The sequence below is a fragment of the Vombatus ursinus genome, unplaced genomic scaffold, assembly GCF_900497805.2.
Source record: "Vombatus ursinus unplaced genomic scaffold, bare-nosed wombat genome assembly UNPS02014818.1, whole genome shotgun sequence".
Classification (NCBI taxonomy): domain Eukaryota; kingdom Metazoa; phylum Chordata; class Mammalia; order Diprotodontia; family Vombatidae; genus Vombatus; species Vombatus ursinus.
This window is the reverse complement of record NW_020954596.1, coordinates 23,998,435-24,016,275: the sequence shown is the minus strand read 5'-3', so window position 1 is coordinate 24,016,275 and position 17,841 is coordinate 23,998,435. Positions and strand designations below refer to the sequence as shown.

The 17,841-nt window shown below is 39.2% G+C and overlaps 1 protein-coding gene across 1 annotated transcript in view; it reads right to left on the bottom strand.

The window, feature by feature from the left end:
* Positions 1 to 9,829, bottom strand: part of C1QTNF7 (C1q and TNF related 7) — a 146,520-nt gene extending 136,691 nt beyond the window's left edge. The window contains exon 1 of the mRNA XM_027836403.1: positions 9,581 to 9,829. Within this exon, the coding sequence (XP_027692204.1) occupies positions 9,581 to 9,602 (22 nt within the window). The 5' untranslated portion in view covers positions 9,603 to 9,829. The remainder of the gene's footprint in view (positions 1 to 9,580) is intronic.
* Positions 9,830 to 17,841: the final 8,012 nt, after the last annotated feature.

Genomic DNA, 17,841 nt, shown 5'->3' with positions numbered 1-17,841 from the left:
GAATCAATCAATAAGTGTTTTTTAACCACCTGTTATGCACCAGGCACTGTGTTGGGTTCTAGAGACAATAAAAACAAATGTAAACACAGTCTTTGCTCCCAAGAAGCTTGCACTCTGGTTAGGGGAATGAATATGTGTATGTGTCTATGTAATGTGTATATGTATGTATATGTGTGTATATATATATATATGTGTGTGTGTGTGTGTGTGTGTGTGTGTGTGTGTATGTATACACACACATACATAAAATACAAGATGATTTTGAGGGGAAGGCACTAGTGTCTGGGAGCATTAGGAAAGACCTCATATAGAAGGTGGTGCTTGAGCTGCCCTTGACAGAGGTTAGTTGACTTCCAAGATTCCTTTGTCCTTTAGGAATCTCTAAGGATACCATTCCATTTTAGCTTTGAGGACAACTCTAGAGTACTCCACAGAGCTCTGGTCTAACATTTAGAGTTGGTATTTGAAATAGGCTAGAGAGACAAGTATAACACATTTTGTACACTAGAATGAGACTGTGGATCATTTCCAGAGGAAGTTTATGTGCCCAAAACAGAACATAAATTTCTCTTTATTAAAGGTTTTGATGAGATCACAAGGAATACAGATGGCAAAACAAACTCCTTAACTACTCTCAGGTTCTGAGACCTGGACAAATACAACCACAAAAGTGTGTGTGTGTGTGTGTGTGTGTGTGTAACAAGAGTGGGGAAATTCATTTAAAAATAGCAAAATAATTCATTCATTCAAACTCATCAATTCAGAATTTGTGATATTTCTAGCATGATCTGACAAAGTTTACCTTTGTACTAACTTTGAAAAGTATGTGAGTGAAACAAATTAAAAGGGAAAATAAGGCAAACTGAACTTATTTTCTACTTCTATAAGTGGCACATACAGTAAGGTGGAAGAAGTCATTCATTCCTTTCCTTTTATAAAATTTTCATTTATTTTATTTTTAATTTATGGAGTAAAATAAGCATTTTCATAACAGTATAATAAAAAGATGATTACATACAAAACTGCAAATCTATTAGGTACAATTTGCTATTCCTTTTAAATATATAATAAAGTTATCATGCAGATTTCTTTTTTCCTTTTTTTCTCCCCTGCCCCCACCCTAGAGATGGCTACCATTAGACACACACTCGTGCACACACACACACACACACACACACACACACAAAATCATTCTATATACTTCTATTTATCAATTCTTTCTCTGAATGAAGATGGCATCTTCCTTCATGTGTCCTTTATAATTAAGTTGGGTATTTAAAATAGTCAAAATGACTTATTTGCTCAAAGTTGTTCTTAAAACAATATTGCTGTTACCACACACTACTTTCTCTTGGTTCTGCTCATTTTGCGCTTCATTATTTCATGCAAGTCTATCCATGTTTTTCTAAGATTGTCAAGCTCATCCTTTCTTATAGCACACTAGTACTTCATCATGATCCCATACCATAACTTGTTCCACCATTCATTCCTTTCCCAAACATTTACTGAGAGCCTATCATCTCGTATAAAGCACATTATGAGGCTCCATGGTCTATAAAATTAAATACAACACATAGTCCTTGTCCTCAAGAACTTACAGCCTCGAAGGGGAGCTAAGACATGTACGCTCCTATGAATGTACTAAGCTACAAGGCAAAATGTGAGTAGTATGTAGTGTTAGTGGTGATCATAACAATAATAGTAAGACGAATATATTAATAGCTAGCATTTGTATAGCACACATACTATGCTAAGCACTTTACAAATATTATTTCATTTAATCTCACAATAATCCTGAGAGGAAGTTACAATTATTATTAACTATTTTATAGTTGAGGAAACTGGGGCAAGCAGAGGTTAAGTGACTTGCCTAAGGTCACACTACTAGTAAGTGTTTGAGGCTGGATTTGAACTCATGTCATCCTGACTCTAGGCCCAGCTCTCTATCCTCTGCCCTCTATCCAACTAGCTATTTCTACATAACTAATATAAAGTGTGATATAAGTTCTCATCTTCACAATGCAGACAATTCCACCTCTTCCCACTCTTTCATAGCAGAGTCACAAAGATGATTCAGTTCTTAAGATAACAAGTTGAGAGCTAGAAGAGACCTCAGATGATATCTAGTTCAGACCCCGGCCCCTCCCCCACCCATAGATGAGGAAACTAAGACACAGGTAGTAACATGTGCATGACTTTGAGAGAAAAAGCTATTACCAAATACCTGCAAACACCCATCCCTTGCTTCCCACCCCCCCCAAATGATTATGTGATTGCTACAAGTTTTAGCCATAAAATTGTCCCAGTTGGTTGTGGTTTGGAAGTACTTCTGGTAATTTATTCCATCTGTGACCTATGTGATGCCTTCACTCCTGGAACAAGTTAATGAAGCTTTAAAGATGCCTGGTTGAAAACTTAGGAAAAATCTAAGTACCAGAGACTGCAGCCCAGGGACATTGAGCTATATGATTAAATTAATCTTTTCGCATCAACAATTTCATCCCATCACTCCTTTTTTCCTCTATGATCGAGGAGATAAGATTATAGAACCTAAAAGCTGAGATGGATTTTGGGGACTATCTTGGCTGACAATTCATTTTTTCAGAGAAAGAAACTGAGGCCCATTGAAGGAATGTGAAGTTACTTCCTGAGGTTAAATACCTAGATACTGACAGAGTCAGGGTGAGAACTCAGGGTTCCCTGTGCCCTTTCCACATGTTATAGGTGTCATTACGGTGCTATTCTAAAGCTTTGAATTTTCTTTGATTTGTAGCAGGCAGGTTCCACATATACAGTGTGGGCCCTGAAATGGTTACTACAACACAAAGTCCTTGAGGACCAGGGGTAAATGTGCAAAGAATATGGTTGATATTAAGCTATGCAAGCGAGTTTTATATGAAAGAGGCCATAAGCAAGAATGGTGTGAAGAAATATTTCAAGTATGAATTGAAGCACAGTTGAGGGGGTAGGGTTTGGCTTTCTCTAGCCTCTAGTCCTGGGAAAGACACTCCATTAGGTGCATAAGTTCAATCACTGCAATTGAAAATTCCACCATTGGGACTTAGAATTCTGAAGTAGCTATGACCTGCTTTTCTGGAAGTCAAAGGGATTAAAGGAAAATTAGATTACCTATTTCCCTGGTGGTATAGGAGACTATACCCATTTCTGTGTGGGCACAGAGAATATTTAGTATTTTGTTCCCTTCTTTGTAATTTACAAATTACAAAGTCTTAAATGTGTCGCTTTTGGATTTGTGTGTCTGTGGTATGTTTGGCACGAAATAGAGTAATTCACCAGATAGGGGCTTAAGCCATGAATTGAATAGTTATTAGCCCCAACAGATCCTCTGCTCCTGGGAGTAGCTAAGGGAACAAAGTAATATTTCACTACTGTAAAGCTTAGATTAAACATGATGCTTAAGAAATTAAGCATGATTAACCAGGGCACTCAAGGAATAGAGTATTTTGGTTAATTAAAATTTTAGGTTATTGAAAATTAAGCATAGTTACCATTTTGCTCCAAATATTTTGAAAATTGATAATTTGATTTTCTTGCTATAGTAAAAACAACCCTTTAATGAGTTAAGATTCTGTACGATATTCCTCTTAACACCAATTATAGTTGTCTCCAGTTATAGGTGTAGATCTGTGTACTGAAGCCAGAATAAGCCCTAGTTCTGATACCTTTTGCCTAAATTTTTAGATTTCAATTCTACCAATAGCCTCCTAGCTACTCTTCCTGTCTCCAGTCTCTCCTCTCCCCAATCCATCCTTTGCATTGGTGGTGTCAAACAAATAGAAATGAGGCCACTAATCCAAAAAAGGATCATTATGGGCTGCATATTGTCTTAGAAAACCACAAGTTAACATTATCTGTTTTGTTGTATGTTGATTCATTTTATTGAAGATTTCCCAGTTGCACTTTAATCTGGTTTTGATGGGACTAGGGAGTATTGTGGCCACCTTTGGCCCTCCCACCTGTGTTTGACACTACTGCCAGAAAAGTCTTCGTGATACTGCCATGTCACTACCTGCTCAGAAACTTTTTGTTGACTCTCCATTGCCTACTAAATACATTTCAGATTCCTTAGACCAACATTCAGTTCCATCCATTTTAATTCTATAAACAAAAATTGATAAATTCTACTATATTAAAGGTATCATACTGGGTGCTGGGAACTGTACTGCAAAAATGAAATAGACACATGCCTTTAAAGAGCTCATGTTCTATGGGGGGACGCTGCAGATAGACAGTATGAATTGTATGTAAATTAAGGAGAAGTACTTCCAAAAGGGAGAATGCTAACAACCGAAGGGATCAGGAAAGGCCTCTTGTAGGAGGTGGGCTTGGCCTGGGCTCTGAAGGAAGCAAGGGCATAAATTAACCCAAATTGGGTCAGAAAGAGTTGGATGCTACTGAAAAATGACTGAAATGAAAAGAAATAATGTAGTAGAGAGATGACACAGTGAATAGACTTGGAATCAGAAAGACTCATCTTCCTTAGTTCAAATCTGGCCTCAGACCCTTACTAGCTGTGTGACCCTAGGCAAGTCACTTAACCCTGTTTGCCTCAGTTTACACATATGTAAAATGAGCTGGAGAAGGAAATGGCAAAGCACTCTGGTTTCTTTGTCAAGAAAACCCCAAATGGGGTCACAGAGAGTCTGATATGATTGAAAAATAACTGAACAACAAAACAGATTAGAAAGGTAGATGGAGACCAGATAATGGAGGGCCTTGTTGATCCAATCCTCACATTTCTTACATCTTTTCATTTCTCTCCGCTCACACTACTTCATTTCTCATCCCTCACTTCTCTCCTTTCAGTTCAGACCCTCTTAATCTCTGGCTTGGACTATTGCAATAGCCACCAAATTGGACTCCTTGCCTAAACTCTCTTCCTTCTTTAATCCATCTCATGGCACAGTGGATTAAACACGGGTCCTAGGGTCAGGAAGACCTGAGTTCAAATTTGGCTTCAGACGTTTGATAGCTGTGTGACCCTGGGCAAGTCCCTTAACCTCTCTTTGTCTCAGTTTCCTCAACTATAAAATGGAGATAATAATAGCACAGGATCAAATGAGATCATATTTGTAAAAAGTGCTTAACAGTATCTGGCACATAGTAGGTGCTATATAATTGCTTATTCCTCTCCCTTCCCATCTTCCACACAGTTGACAAATTGACATTACTAAAACACAGCTCCCATCATGTCCGCTCCTTAACCAAAAATATTCAGTGACTATTTCCTCCAAGATAAAAATATAAAAACTCTCAGCTTAGCATTTAAAGTCCTCTAGTTTGGCTCTCACCTTCCTTTTAGTCATGTTTCATTCTCCAGTCTTATTTATTACAATTTCCCTACAGGGATACTTGCTGATGTTCAATCGTGTTAGACTCTTTGTGAACTGTGGACCATACTGTCTATGGGATTTTCTTGGCAAAGATATGGAGTGGTTTGCCATTTCCTTCTCCAGTAGATTAAGGCAAGCAGAGGTTAAGTGACTTGCCCAGAGTCACACAGCTAGTAAGTGTCCGAAGTCTCATTTAAACACAGGTCTTCCTGACTCCCGGCCCAGTGCTCTATCCACTGAGCCATCTAGCTGTCCCACATGGATGCTACACTCCAGCCAAAGTGGACTACTCATTATTTAGGAAAACTTAATTTAGGTTTTCCTGCCTCTACTCTGTCTATTCCTCCTACTTGAAATGCTTTCTACTCAGTTGCTACCTGATTAGATCCAAATGCCACTTCTTGATGAAATCTTACCTTCTCCCTCAGTTGGACAGGATCCCTTCCTTCTCTTAACCCTCCTAAGACTTAGTTTGTGTTTCTTCTATTACATTCTGATTTTATTTATTATTATATTTTTAAAATGCATTTATTATATTCTGATATTTATTCAATATATTCTAATATGCATTGGTAATTATTTGTATTTTGTTCAATCTCTCCCGAATGGATTGCAAACTACTTGAGGGGGAGAATTAGTTCCCTATAGTAACCAGTGCTGCACTTTGCATGTTGTTGAATAAAAATTTGTAGAAATTTACATACTGGAGGTTTTCTTTTTCTTCAAATAAAAGAAATCCCTGGTAAAAACTTGCTTGTTTTTGCTTTGGATTTTGTTTGTTTTTTTGATCCCTCTTCTTTTTCTCCTTGGGGTGGTAAATATTTGTAGAGAGAATATATTAAATATTAAATTTAAAATATTAAAGCTAGCATTGCATTCTGCCGCTTACATACTATCTGTCACCTTGGCTGAATCATTTAGACTCTTTGGTACTTGATTTCCTTATGCATGAAATGTGGGCTTTGACCAGATGACTTTGTTTCCTTTTGCTTTGTTTTAGTTTGGGTTATTATGTATCATTACTCTTACAGAACTTGGCAGTCAGCTGTACAAGCCGTGTTTTGCTAAATCGGAAGAAAATAGTGTACTATGGAAAAAGCCTTTGCTTATCATCTTAATCTTCAATTTGTGCTCCTTATCTTTATTCATCATTTTCTACATCATTTTAAATTTATACACTACATAGTAGTTTAAAAGGAAAAAAAAATCTATCTGGGAAACAAAAAATGCCAATTAAATACTTTAAAAATAAAATACCATTTTATTCCTTTCCCCCTGTACAATATACTCCAAATGGTTGAATAGTTTTATCTTATTCTTTAAACAGGACTACATAAAAGGCAGAATTAGCAAATGGTAGTATAAGGATCTTAACCATATGCATATACAGAAGTAGTAGATCATGAAAAGAAAGCCTTAAAAACTCAAAAGCAGTCTCTTTCTATTTATGCACAGCACTGCACCGCTAGCTTAGTCAGAAATGGAAGCCAGGGAGACACATACTGAGACAGAGGGGCAGAAAAGAGAAAAGGAGTTTTAAAATGATTTTGTCCCAACTAGATGACTTTGAACTTCCCTTCTAGCTTTAAATCTAGGACACTGACTTTAGAGATCACCTTGTTCATCTCCCTCATTTTGTAGAGGAGGAAACTGTGGCCTGTAGAAGTTACGTGGTTTGACCAAATTCTCACCGATTGCAAAGGGCTGAACTAGAAATCAATCCAGGTCCTCTAACTCATAAGTCATTGATCTTTCCATCACAAACAACATGGCTGCCTCTCGTTACTGGCGTACTAAGTTGAGTGTCTCAATTACCACAGTTCTGATACATGGAGATATTTTTAAAAGATTGTCGGGTAGAGATTAGAGAATATGCCTGACTTAACCCTTTTCCTCTTTCCTGCTTTCTCAGGAATTTGGTTTCTGTCCAAAGAATTAATGTTTACATCCCAGTTAACGGACATAGGGCTGTTTTCAAGATTTTAGAGTCTGGAAAACTGTAACGGACTTGCAACCTTAGAATGTCAGGATCGTGACCACAAAGTGAAGGAGGCTTAGCTATGCTATTAACCAGTAACCTGCTTCATCTGTAGGATTATACCTTATAGTTAGACGATAGAGCACGAATGTCATAAGGCCGGGGAATGAGAGATGAGAAAAAAACGATTAGCTCATCGGGGCCCTCCCCCGACAGTAGAGGAATGTGCCTGACCTGGGCTTTCCAGTATTTTGTCCAGTTTTCACTTTAAATCTCTCTAGTTCTAAACATCTCCCAATGACAAGTGTTTTCTGATGACTCAGCAGGGACAAGAGTAGCACAAAGTATGATTCTATTAAGAGCCCCGGAGGGTTGTGTGGCTTTCTGAAATGTCATTGCTTCCTATGGCTATGGATGGAGTCCGTCTGAAAGCTGCAGTGGTCACGTAATGCCACACTGCGCAGTTCTCAGCCCCACCCATTCCCTGGGCAGCCACAGGCGCCATGCAGCTCACTGGATGTTTCTAGCAATAAGGCTGTCGAAAATGATGTCATGGGGTTGGGGTGGGGGTGCTGGTGGGAAGAGCCTTCCACCTCAAGATAGGGTGGGGGCTTCTCCAGTTGGACCAATGACCCTCAGAGTAGAAACAATGCAAAAAAGAGGGTCATAAAGTCACTCTCTATTTAATCTTTCACTGCCTGGTGTTCTCTGGAGCTGGATTGAAGAAAAAGGAGAAGGAAAAGAAGAGAAAATTTGAGGTGTCCTATAATACCGCCTTAAAATGAGCTACCATTCTGCCTCTGTTCCTTCTGCCTTCCCAATAAATCTTGCCTCTGTTTCTAGTCTCCTTCTTCCCAAAGGGACAGAAGACTCTAGGCCAAGAAGGTTCAAAAAAGCATTATTCCCACAAGCTATAAGACAGAAAGAATAATTTTAATTGTCTGTTACAATGAAGCAGGTAGAAATTCTGGCCATAGGAGTTCTCATCTCCTTGGTAGGCCCCTTCCAACCCTCTTCTGCAGATCAGGGCATGGCAGTTTGCTGCTGGTTTCTCCAAAAGACCAATTCTCTGCCCAAGTGGGCCTACTGCCAGGGCCTGGTAGATGGAGCAGCTAAGAATGTCATAGATATCTCCAGCTGAAAATTATCCACAGAATCCTCAAAGCTCAGCCTGAGAGACCCCGAGCGCCTGTGCATAAAGAATTTGGTATGAGATGCATCTGCCCTTAGAATCCACAGACAAGGGGAGTATCTCCTTCTGTGCACCTGGATATCCAGCTGGGCCGGGGCAGAAAAGTGATAACTGGAGAGTTTGTTAAGGAAACACAGCAGCAGTCACAGAGCTACTTATGTACTTTCTGGCCTAAACTCTCCATGAGCAGGGACCTTTACCTATAATGGGCCTAATGAGAAAAAAAAACAAAACAAAACAAAACACGGAAATGCTCTGAATATCTCTTGTTCCTAATCTAAGCAAAAGAAGCTGCCAGATCACCCTATGCACGCAGTCACCCAGAAAATGGATTGTGACTTCAGGTAACAAATGCGGATGTAATTTTTTACTTTTTTGTGGGGAAAATCCACACATAGAATATCCTCCTATTTGGTTTCCAAAGCCTGAGGAAGAGTCAAATGTTTTACTTACTTAGTATTCTTAGAATAGTTTCTGAAACTAGCTGACCAGGTGCCATGGCAACAAAATTGAGGCTAATTTTCAGAATGATACCAAAAGTCATTAACAGGGAAGATTTTGTTGTTGGTGGATGGAGAGAAGAGATATCGGAGGTTAGAAAGCCGGAAGGCATGGAGAGCAAAAGGGAGAGAGAGAAAGAGACTGACTATCTAGGCAGTAAACAAACTCATTAGCAGAGCCACACATAGGCCAGCTCAGGTTGGGGTTTTGAGAACTGTTTTGAAAGGAGGCAATCATTTTTCCTAAATCTAAAACCATTTCCCAAAGATCCCTCCACACCCCCAAAACCACAGGAACCAAAAAACACCAACTGCTGAAACTTTTCAGCAGCCAATTCATCATTTTCTCTCACACTCTCTTAAAATAAGAATTAAAAAAAAAAAAGGATCCCATCTCTCTGGGAGCAGCTGCCTTCCCTTCCTCCACTAAACACTCCTGATGAGGGGCAAACACCAGGAATAAAAAAAGCAGAAGCAACTCTCAAAGCATCCACCACACTCTCCTTTCACTCCCTCCCCCTGCCCCTCAACATGCTCAGGGGAAATGCCAGCTTACCTTCCCTCCAAGGAGCTGACATCAAATTGCCCACAAGAACATGAAACTCCCTGGTACTGATTGTCCCATGAATTTGGTCAACGCAACAACTGGTGCCAGAAAGAGACGTTTGTTTTCTCAAAACCCCTTCGAAATGTCACAGCAAAGCTCTGGAGGAGAAAAGGCAGTACTTGTCAGAGCCCCAGGAAGGCGTTTGAAGCTGGGAGCTCATGCTCTTGTGGAACTAAGTTCTGCAACTCTCTTTCCCAATTGAAACAGCCTCCCACTCCTTCTCTCTCTCAGGCACTCGCCAGCTCCGATAATTTAAAGCAACTGCGATCCTGCCCATAAAACTCACATTTCAAAGAGCCCTATTTAGGAAGGAAGGAGCAGGAGTGAGGTTGTCCCTGCTCACTCCAGGCTGAAGTAGTCAGTGTCAAGGGTTCCAGGGATGCAAAGCTTTGCAGCCCCCTCCTTTACCCTTTACATTGCTGGCCATATTTCTTCAAGATGCCTTTTAAAGACAAAAGGGCATTGCCCCATTGTGGGGCAAAGGGGAGAAATTTAAACATATTTACAGGTGGAAACAACAATTTAGGGAGTAACTGTGTCCCTGCAGCACGGTGCATAAACAAGTTGTTTATTGAATTATTTTTAATAAGATTATGCTTTTTTTTTTTTTCTGGTGGGGATCAGAGGTATGAATCTCAAAGGGAAAAAGTTCAAGGTCATGGCTGTGGCAGAGTTGAGATGTTGTCTGAATCTGTCTTCTGGCCGTGTTTAGAGGCCCAGCCCAAGCAAGAGCCTGTCTCTTTTCTTGGGAAGCCCCTGTCTCTCGACTGCAAAGGAAAATCCCTCTTTCACTGTGTTTGTATTACTCTCAATCTCAGGGCATAGACCTAAAACAAGAGGCCTCTAGGTTAGCTTTTCTCAAGCTGTGGTCCAGGAAACGTGGATAAGTTGTCCATCCTTATAATGCATAGTTAGTATTTGCTTGTCTGCATGAAAGTTTTTATTCTTTCTTCCCTCCTTCCTAAAATAGAAGTTTCTTGAGGACAGGGATCGTTTTTCATTTATGTCTTTGTATGTCCAGTGCCTATAAAGGGAAGTACTTAATCAGTGTGTGTTGAATTCTATAAGAAAATTCCAATGGCAGTGATTCGATACAATTAATTTCAATTCGACATGTAAAAATAAGCACATATGTTCCAGACACCATGGAAGGTGTTTTTGTGATATTTTTTTTATCTCTAAAACAAGATTTCTTGGCTTTTTTGGAGTGCATTATTGACACTTTAGGCGGTCTGGTAAAACCGTTGAGTCCCTTCTCAGAATAATGTTTTTAAAGGCATAAAACATAAAACAAAATACACAAGATTACAAAGAAGGCCAAATATATATATATATATATATGATATATTACATATTAGAGATACAGTTCTATTATAATATACATAATAAAATATAGAATATATATGATATACATACACACATGTATATATTCCCACCATATATATGTATATATGTGTATCTATTTGCATATATACCTATGTGTACATATCCTAAGTTCAAGGACCTCTTGAAATCTATCTATGGACCCCTTCAGGGATCATAGGTTAAGAGCCTCCATCCTAAATATCAAATATGAAATTAAATATCTTTTTAAAATAATAAATGCACCAATTTTACAGTATAAAATAATCCTATTTTCCCTATTTAGTTTCTAACATTTCTCTAATCTCATTTTCTTATGGTTGTTTTCAACATCCACAAGAATGCTTAGACCATTGTTTTTTGGGTTCTGTTAATACATTTCTAGCTCAAAGCATTTAAAGACTAAGTCAGTTATATAACTGTGCTTTAGGTCACTATTACTAAAGTCAATTCACTGAATAATCAATTCATCTAACAATAATTTACATTTATGCTGCCCATTATAGTTACTAAGAGCTTTGTACCCATTATTTACTGTAATATTAATAGGAATAAGCAGAATAGATATTATTATCCCTATTTTAAAGATGAGAATCCTCCACTAAAGTGCTTTCTAAACCTCAAATCAACATAAAAATGGGAGCTATTATTATATTTTATTATCAATAAATCAAGTTGTTATTAAGTATTTGTTCTGTGTAAAGCACTGTATTTGGGAAACAAGAGCAAAATAACCAGTGCCTTCCAAGAGTTGACATTTTAATGGAGGAGACAACAGGTACATATTAAAATTTGTACAAAATTCATATAAAGCAGGTAGAGGGTAACACTGGAGAGGAAGGCATTAGGAGCTGGGGGAGAGGGGAGGGATCAAGAAAGCCTTCACATAAGAGGTGATACTTAAACTGAGTTTTAAAGGAAACCAAAAATTCCAAGAGGTGAGGAAGGAGAAAATTATGGGCATGGGGGTCAGCTAATAAAAAGATACAGAGATGGGAAATGGAGTGTTGTATATGAGGGACAATAAGAAGATCAGTATGATGAGAACGTTATTAGTCTTATTCTGGAAGTGGAGAGGAGTGACATTGCATTCTACCCCTGAAATTACTTTGTATTTACTTATATGTATATGTACTGTTTTTAGGATCATAAATCCAGAGCAAGAAGAAACCTCAGAGATCAACTCAGCTAATCAATAAACATTTATTAAGTACCTACTGTGTGCCAGATACTGGCAACATATCCAAACAATCTATGTACCAGATAAATTGGAGAGAATCAACACAGAGAAGGCATGAGAATGAAGGAGGATCACAAAAAACTTCCTATAGTTCAACTCCCTCATTTAACAGATGAAGAAACTGAGGCCAAGAGAGGTCAAATGAGTTGCTCAAGGTCATACACATAGTATCAGAAGAGAATTTGAACCCAGGTCTTCTGATTCCACAGTCAATGTTCTCTCCCTGTACCACAGTGCCTCTCTGTTGTCTCCTCTGTAGAGTATAATAAGCTCCTTGAGGGCAGGAACTATTTCGATTTAATTTTTGTATCTTTATCATTTAACACAGCACTCTGCATACAACAAACATTGCTGAATGACAGTTGAATTCAATACAACAAGCTTTTAATCAGCACTTAGTGATCCAAAGACAAAACATTGCCCTCAACCAACGAATAATTTTCCCAGTGGCAAAGCTGGAATGCAAACTCAAGTCTTATGACTCCAAATTGAGTGCTTTCAGTGCTGAAAAAGCTCTAGACAACACCACCACTGGTGGTTTTTTAAAAAAAAAATCTTTAAAATGAAAGTATTGAAATAAAATATTTCTAATGGACTCACTAAAAGAGACGGGATACGACAGTGGAAAGAGCTGAAATTGGAATCACAGGACACATATTTAAATCCTGACTTTCCCATTTACTCTCTGTCTGATGCTGAGCAAGTTACTCAACCTTTCTGGGTGTCATCTGTAAAATGAAGATATTGACTAGATGGCTACTTCTACCTGTAGATTTAAGATTCATTTAACTTGGATACACAGACAGTTGACATAGCCTTCTATCACTTTCTCAGTCATAGTACCATAGATTTAAAACTGGAAGGGAAATTCCAAAGCTGAAAGGCCATCTAGTCTAACCCCCTCCTCCAATCCATCTTTTTACAGACTAGGAAACCAATTCTTGGAGCTATTGCCAATGGTAGAATAGAGATTTTAACCTGCGGTTGTCTGGCTCTAATTCAAACAGCATATGACTAAAAATGACTTGTTTGTGAAAAGGACACAAAAACCATTCCTAAGGACATATTTGACTCCAAAAGAACAAGCCTAGTGAAAACAAAAGACAACTGATAATTCAAATGTTATATAGGTATCCCTGAGATAATAAAAGAAAAATTGTGAGTTGAGTAGACTTTCTATTTAGGTTTGATGGGACTACCTGGACAAATTGCATAGAAGAGGTATAAAAAGACTTTGGTTTGGATCAGTGAAAGAAATATCTAACCTAAAAATGTGAATAGTTCACTGAAATAAATCTCAGTGTTCTACTTTGGAGCATATCAGTTTCTAGGATCCAACAGGTTTTCCTAACTAATGGCAAATAACCAATGTGTGATTACAGTTAGCTTGCGCATGGAGAATAATAATGTAGCTAACAACTATGTCACAGCTGTTCTGCAGCAATTTCTCAAGGAGAGGTATTGCTGTTCAAGAAAATGAACTGCCAGATGATAGTGAAACCCATAGCTCAGCACCCCATGTTCTAGGTTTATGTGGACCAGGTCCAATCTTGGAAGTAGCCAAAAATATTACTCTTTGGAACAGATTCTGTCTCTTCCCTTTCTCTGGGGAACTTCTGAAGACACTTAAGTGCAAAGTCTAGGTTTCCACTTACATGAATCAAAGGGCCCACCAGATCACATTTCAGTACTCAGGATAATAACACATACATCAGGCACAGGACTGTCTGTATTCTACCCCATAGAAAATGCAGGAAATGGGAAGGACCTCAACGATCTTAAAAATCAGGCAGAAAACAAATAAAAGTTTCAAATTAGGCCACAAACAATGAAAATAGCTCTCTTCCTACGGTGATGAATCCCACTTTCCAGAGATCTTAAAGTCCTCCATACTTATCATAGTTGTTTGCTCAGTCATATCTGAATCTTTGTGTCTCCATGGACCATACTATCCATGGGATTTTCTTGGCAAAGATACTGGAGTGGTTTGCCATTTCCTTCTCCAGTGGATTAAGGCAAACAGAAGTTAAATGACTTGCCCAGGGTCACAAAGCTAGTAAGTGTCTGAGGTCAGCTTTGAACTCAGGTCTTCTTGTCTCCAAGACCCAGCATTTCATCCACTGAATGATCTAGCTTTCTCATAGTACCACCCTGTAGTTTGGACTCTCCTTAGAAGGAGAACAAACTTGAAAAGACTGGAGTGGGAGTAGGACTTCCCAACATTCTGATAGGTATCCCTTTCCACAGTGATGTGTGTGGGTCTTTGAGCTCTTGGGCCATCCTGTGGTTTTGACTCTTTTTGGAAGAAGGATGAACTTGAAATTGCTAGTAGGGAAGTCCCAAAGTCCCAACATAATTTTTTTCAATGAGTCTCACTTTTCATATGCATATGCAGCCCTCCAAATTCAAAACAACCACCTCCATTATTGACTCCCTTCAGAAACAAAACCAATAGGGCTACTGGACTATTGTCCATAAAATTCCAGTAAATCCCACTTTTACCTCCAAAGAAACCTGTATAAGCCTTCAGTCAGTCAGTCAGTCAGCAAACTCTTATTAAATACCTACTATGTGCTAGGTAGGTGCTGTTCTAAACACAGGGGACACAAAGACAAACAACAATCCTGTGGGGGAGGCAACATGAAAATAGCTATGCACAAACAAGATATATTCAGGATAAATTGGGCATACTCCAAGAGGGAAGGCATTAAGATGGAGGAGGGCTGGGAAATGCTTCTTATAGAAGATAGGAATTTAGCTGAGGCTTGAAGGAGGTCAGGGAAGCTAGAAGTCAGAGATAAAGAGGGAAAGAGTTCTAGCCATGGGAAAAAGCCCATGAAATGCTGGGAATCAGAAGAGTGTCTTGTGCTCAGATTTACAAAAAGGCCAGTGTCACTGGATTACTGAGTATGTGGGAACTGTGGGGTAAGAGATAAGCAAACTAGAAACATAGGATGGGGCCAGGTTATGGAAGGCTTTAAAATCCAAACAGAGGATTTATTTTGATCCTGGAAATAATAGGGAGCCACTGGAGTTAACTGAATGGAGTGCGTGCGTGCGTGCGTGCGTGTGTGTGTGTGTGTGTGTGTGTGTGTGTGTGTATTATGATGATGATGACTTGCGTTTTAGGAAGATCCATTTGATAGCTGAGTGGAGGACGAATTGGAGGAGTGAGAGATTTGAGCCAAGGAGAATAGTCAGCGAAATATTGCTACAGTTCAGGTGTGAGGCAATGAGTGTCTGCACCAGGATGGTTAGCTTTATCAGAGTAGAGAAGGAGGCATGTAAAAGTGATGTTATGAAGGTAGAAATGACTGGATTTGGCATCTGATTGAATATAGGGGATGAGAATGTGGAGTCAAGGATGACCCCTAGGTTGAAAACCTGGGTGACTAGAATGATGGCAGTACCTTATATAGTAATAGAGAAGTTAGGAAGAGGCAAGGATTGAAGAGGAAAGATAATGCATTTAAGATGTTTACAAGACATTCAATTCAAAATATCCAATAGACAATTAGAGATTAAAGACTAGAAGTCAAGGAAAAGGTAAGGGCTGGAGAAATAGCTCTGAGAATTATCTGTATAAAGAAGATAGTTGAATTCATAGAAATTGGTAAGATCACAAAATGAAAGAGTATCAAAAGAGAAGAGAAGAGGGTACACGAGGTATAACTTTGAGGGTGTGGGCTTCCATGGAAGGCAAATATACTTGGGTCTGGAAGACAGGAAATTTCCCTACTCCTTCCCATCAGACTGACGCCATCCAAATCACTCTTGGTAACAAAGTCCAAAGTCCACATTTCTCTTTGCCTCCACGACATGGAGTGGTTGTCTGCCACTTTTCCAGGTTTGGAGACAACATGCATAATCTTAACTCTGCCCAGGAACTCTGTTTCTCTCAATAGAGGGCTGAATTTCAGGACTCTCAGACTTGGAGAGGCAAGTCCTGGGGCAGACTCTGTCAGGAAATCCCATTTGTCTTAGATTCTGGAAGCAGAGATTATCCAGGAATTTACAGGAAATTTCCTTTAGATTCTGGAATTCTGGAATTTCTTGCTTCTAGAGAAGAAACCTCAGAAGAAGAAGTCTTAAGAGAAAAGAACTCAACCATCCTTCAAACACAAGGATTCGAGAACTCTCTCCATGGGGTTCCCTTGTCCACGTGGAAGTGTGAGAGCCTCTGCCATTGTCTCTCTAGGTCTGCTTCTAGGAACTCCCAATATTTCATCACTTTTATGGTTGCTGCTATCTCTTGAACTGAGAGGCCATCATCTCTGCAGCACTTAGCCACATGGTTCTTCTCTCCACAGCTGCTACATGGTTGAGAGCTTGTGGCCTCCATGCCCTTTATCCCAAGGCAGTCATTAGCATCTCCAAGACCCTGGTCAGAGGTAGTCTGGCACAGGCAAAAGGGCAGAGTGGGGGGCAAGGGAGGAGCAGATAAAAGATCTTTTGGCTCTCTTTAATAGGCTAGTACCAAGGAATGGTTTCTCTCACAACAATTCATTCCATAACTGGATGAGCCAATTCCTTCATCTTGGGGGTGGTCCCCATTGGTGTAACTCATACTTCAGGAGGTATGAAAAGACCTATCTCTATCCTCCATTGGAAGATATAAACATTCCAAACAGAGACCACAAACTCAAACAAACTCTATTGAACCCAGGTTGAACTACATGTCCTCTGAGCTGTCATTTCCAGTTGAGTCTGTGAGTCTATCAAAGACCTTGCCAATGGTGGCTCTTTGATACCCTCTACTGGCCATGGCTAATGTCATCAGTTTTCACCATTCAGTTAACTCCTTGAATCACAATCCCACTTGGGACATGACACCTTCCCACCCACTGGTCACCAATTCCATGAATGATCCAGAATCACCAGTCTTTTATTTGGACACAGCTCCCTTCTACTAATAGGTGGAAATAGTAATTACCCTCCAGTTCCCTGAAATGAGTTTCTCAGAAGAGGCCACAGTAGAAGAAAGGAGAGGATGGGGAAAAAAATTGGCCATTACTATACTCTTTGCTAGTCCACACCTGTGATCAATGCCTTGGCCATTGTCTCCTCTAAAAAGCCCTAGTTTGACCTCATCTTAGTGTGGGAATTTCCTGATCCTATGTCCATAGCCCAGTTCTGGGAATGGGAGGGAGTCAATATGAGGATACCATAAAAACATTCGTAAAAGAGAAACCATTAGATATAAAATGTAGTAAATTTGATAAATACTTCTTACAAGCTTCCTAGAAGGCCAATTTCTTTCTCATCATCAGAAATATGTATTTTGGAAGAAATGATCATTAGATAAATTTGCCTGCTTCCATAGGAAAGTCATTAACAATCCATATTCAAGGTTCCTGGCCCTGCCAGTTGAAGGAGGCCAATTATGAAACAATAGGTTAATTGCCTATTTAATGCCTCTTTTTTTTTCACTTGGTGAATATTAATTGCTCCAAATTTCTCTCCACCTGATCTGTTCAAAATGGAGCCCTGTATGGTGTTTCCAATGGAGTTAATTCAGACTCCTTCTGCTGGAAAATGATTTTTCCATTGTGTTACTGTAATCAGGGAGACAGGACAATTACTCTAGATAAAGAAGGCAGCAGTTGTT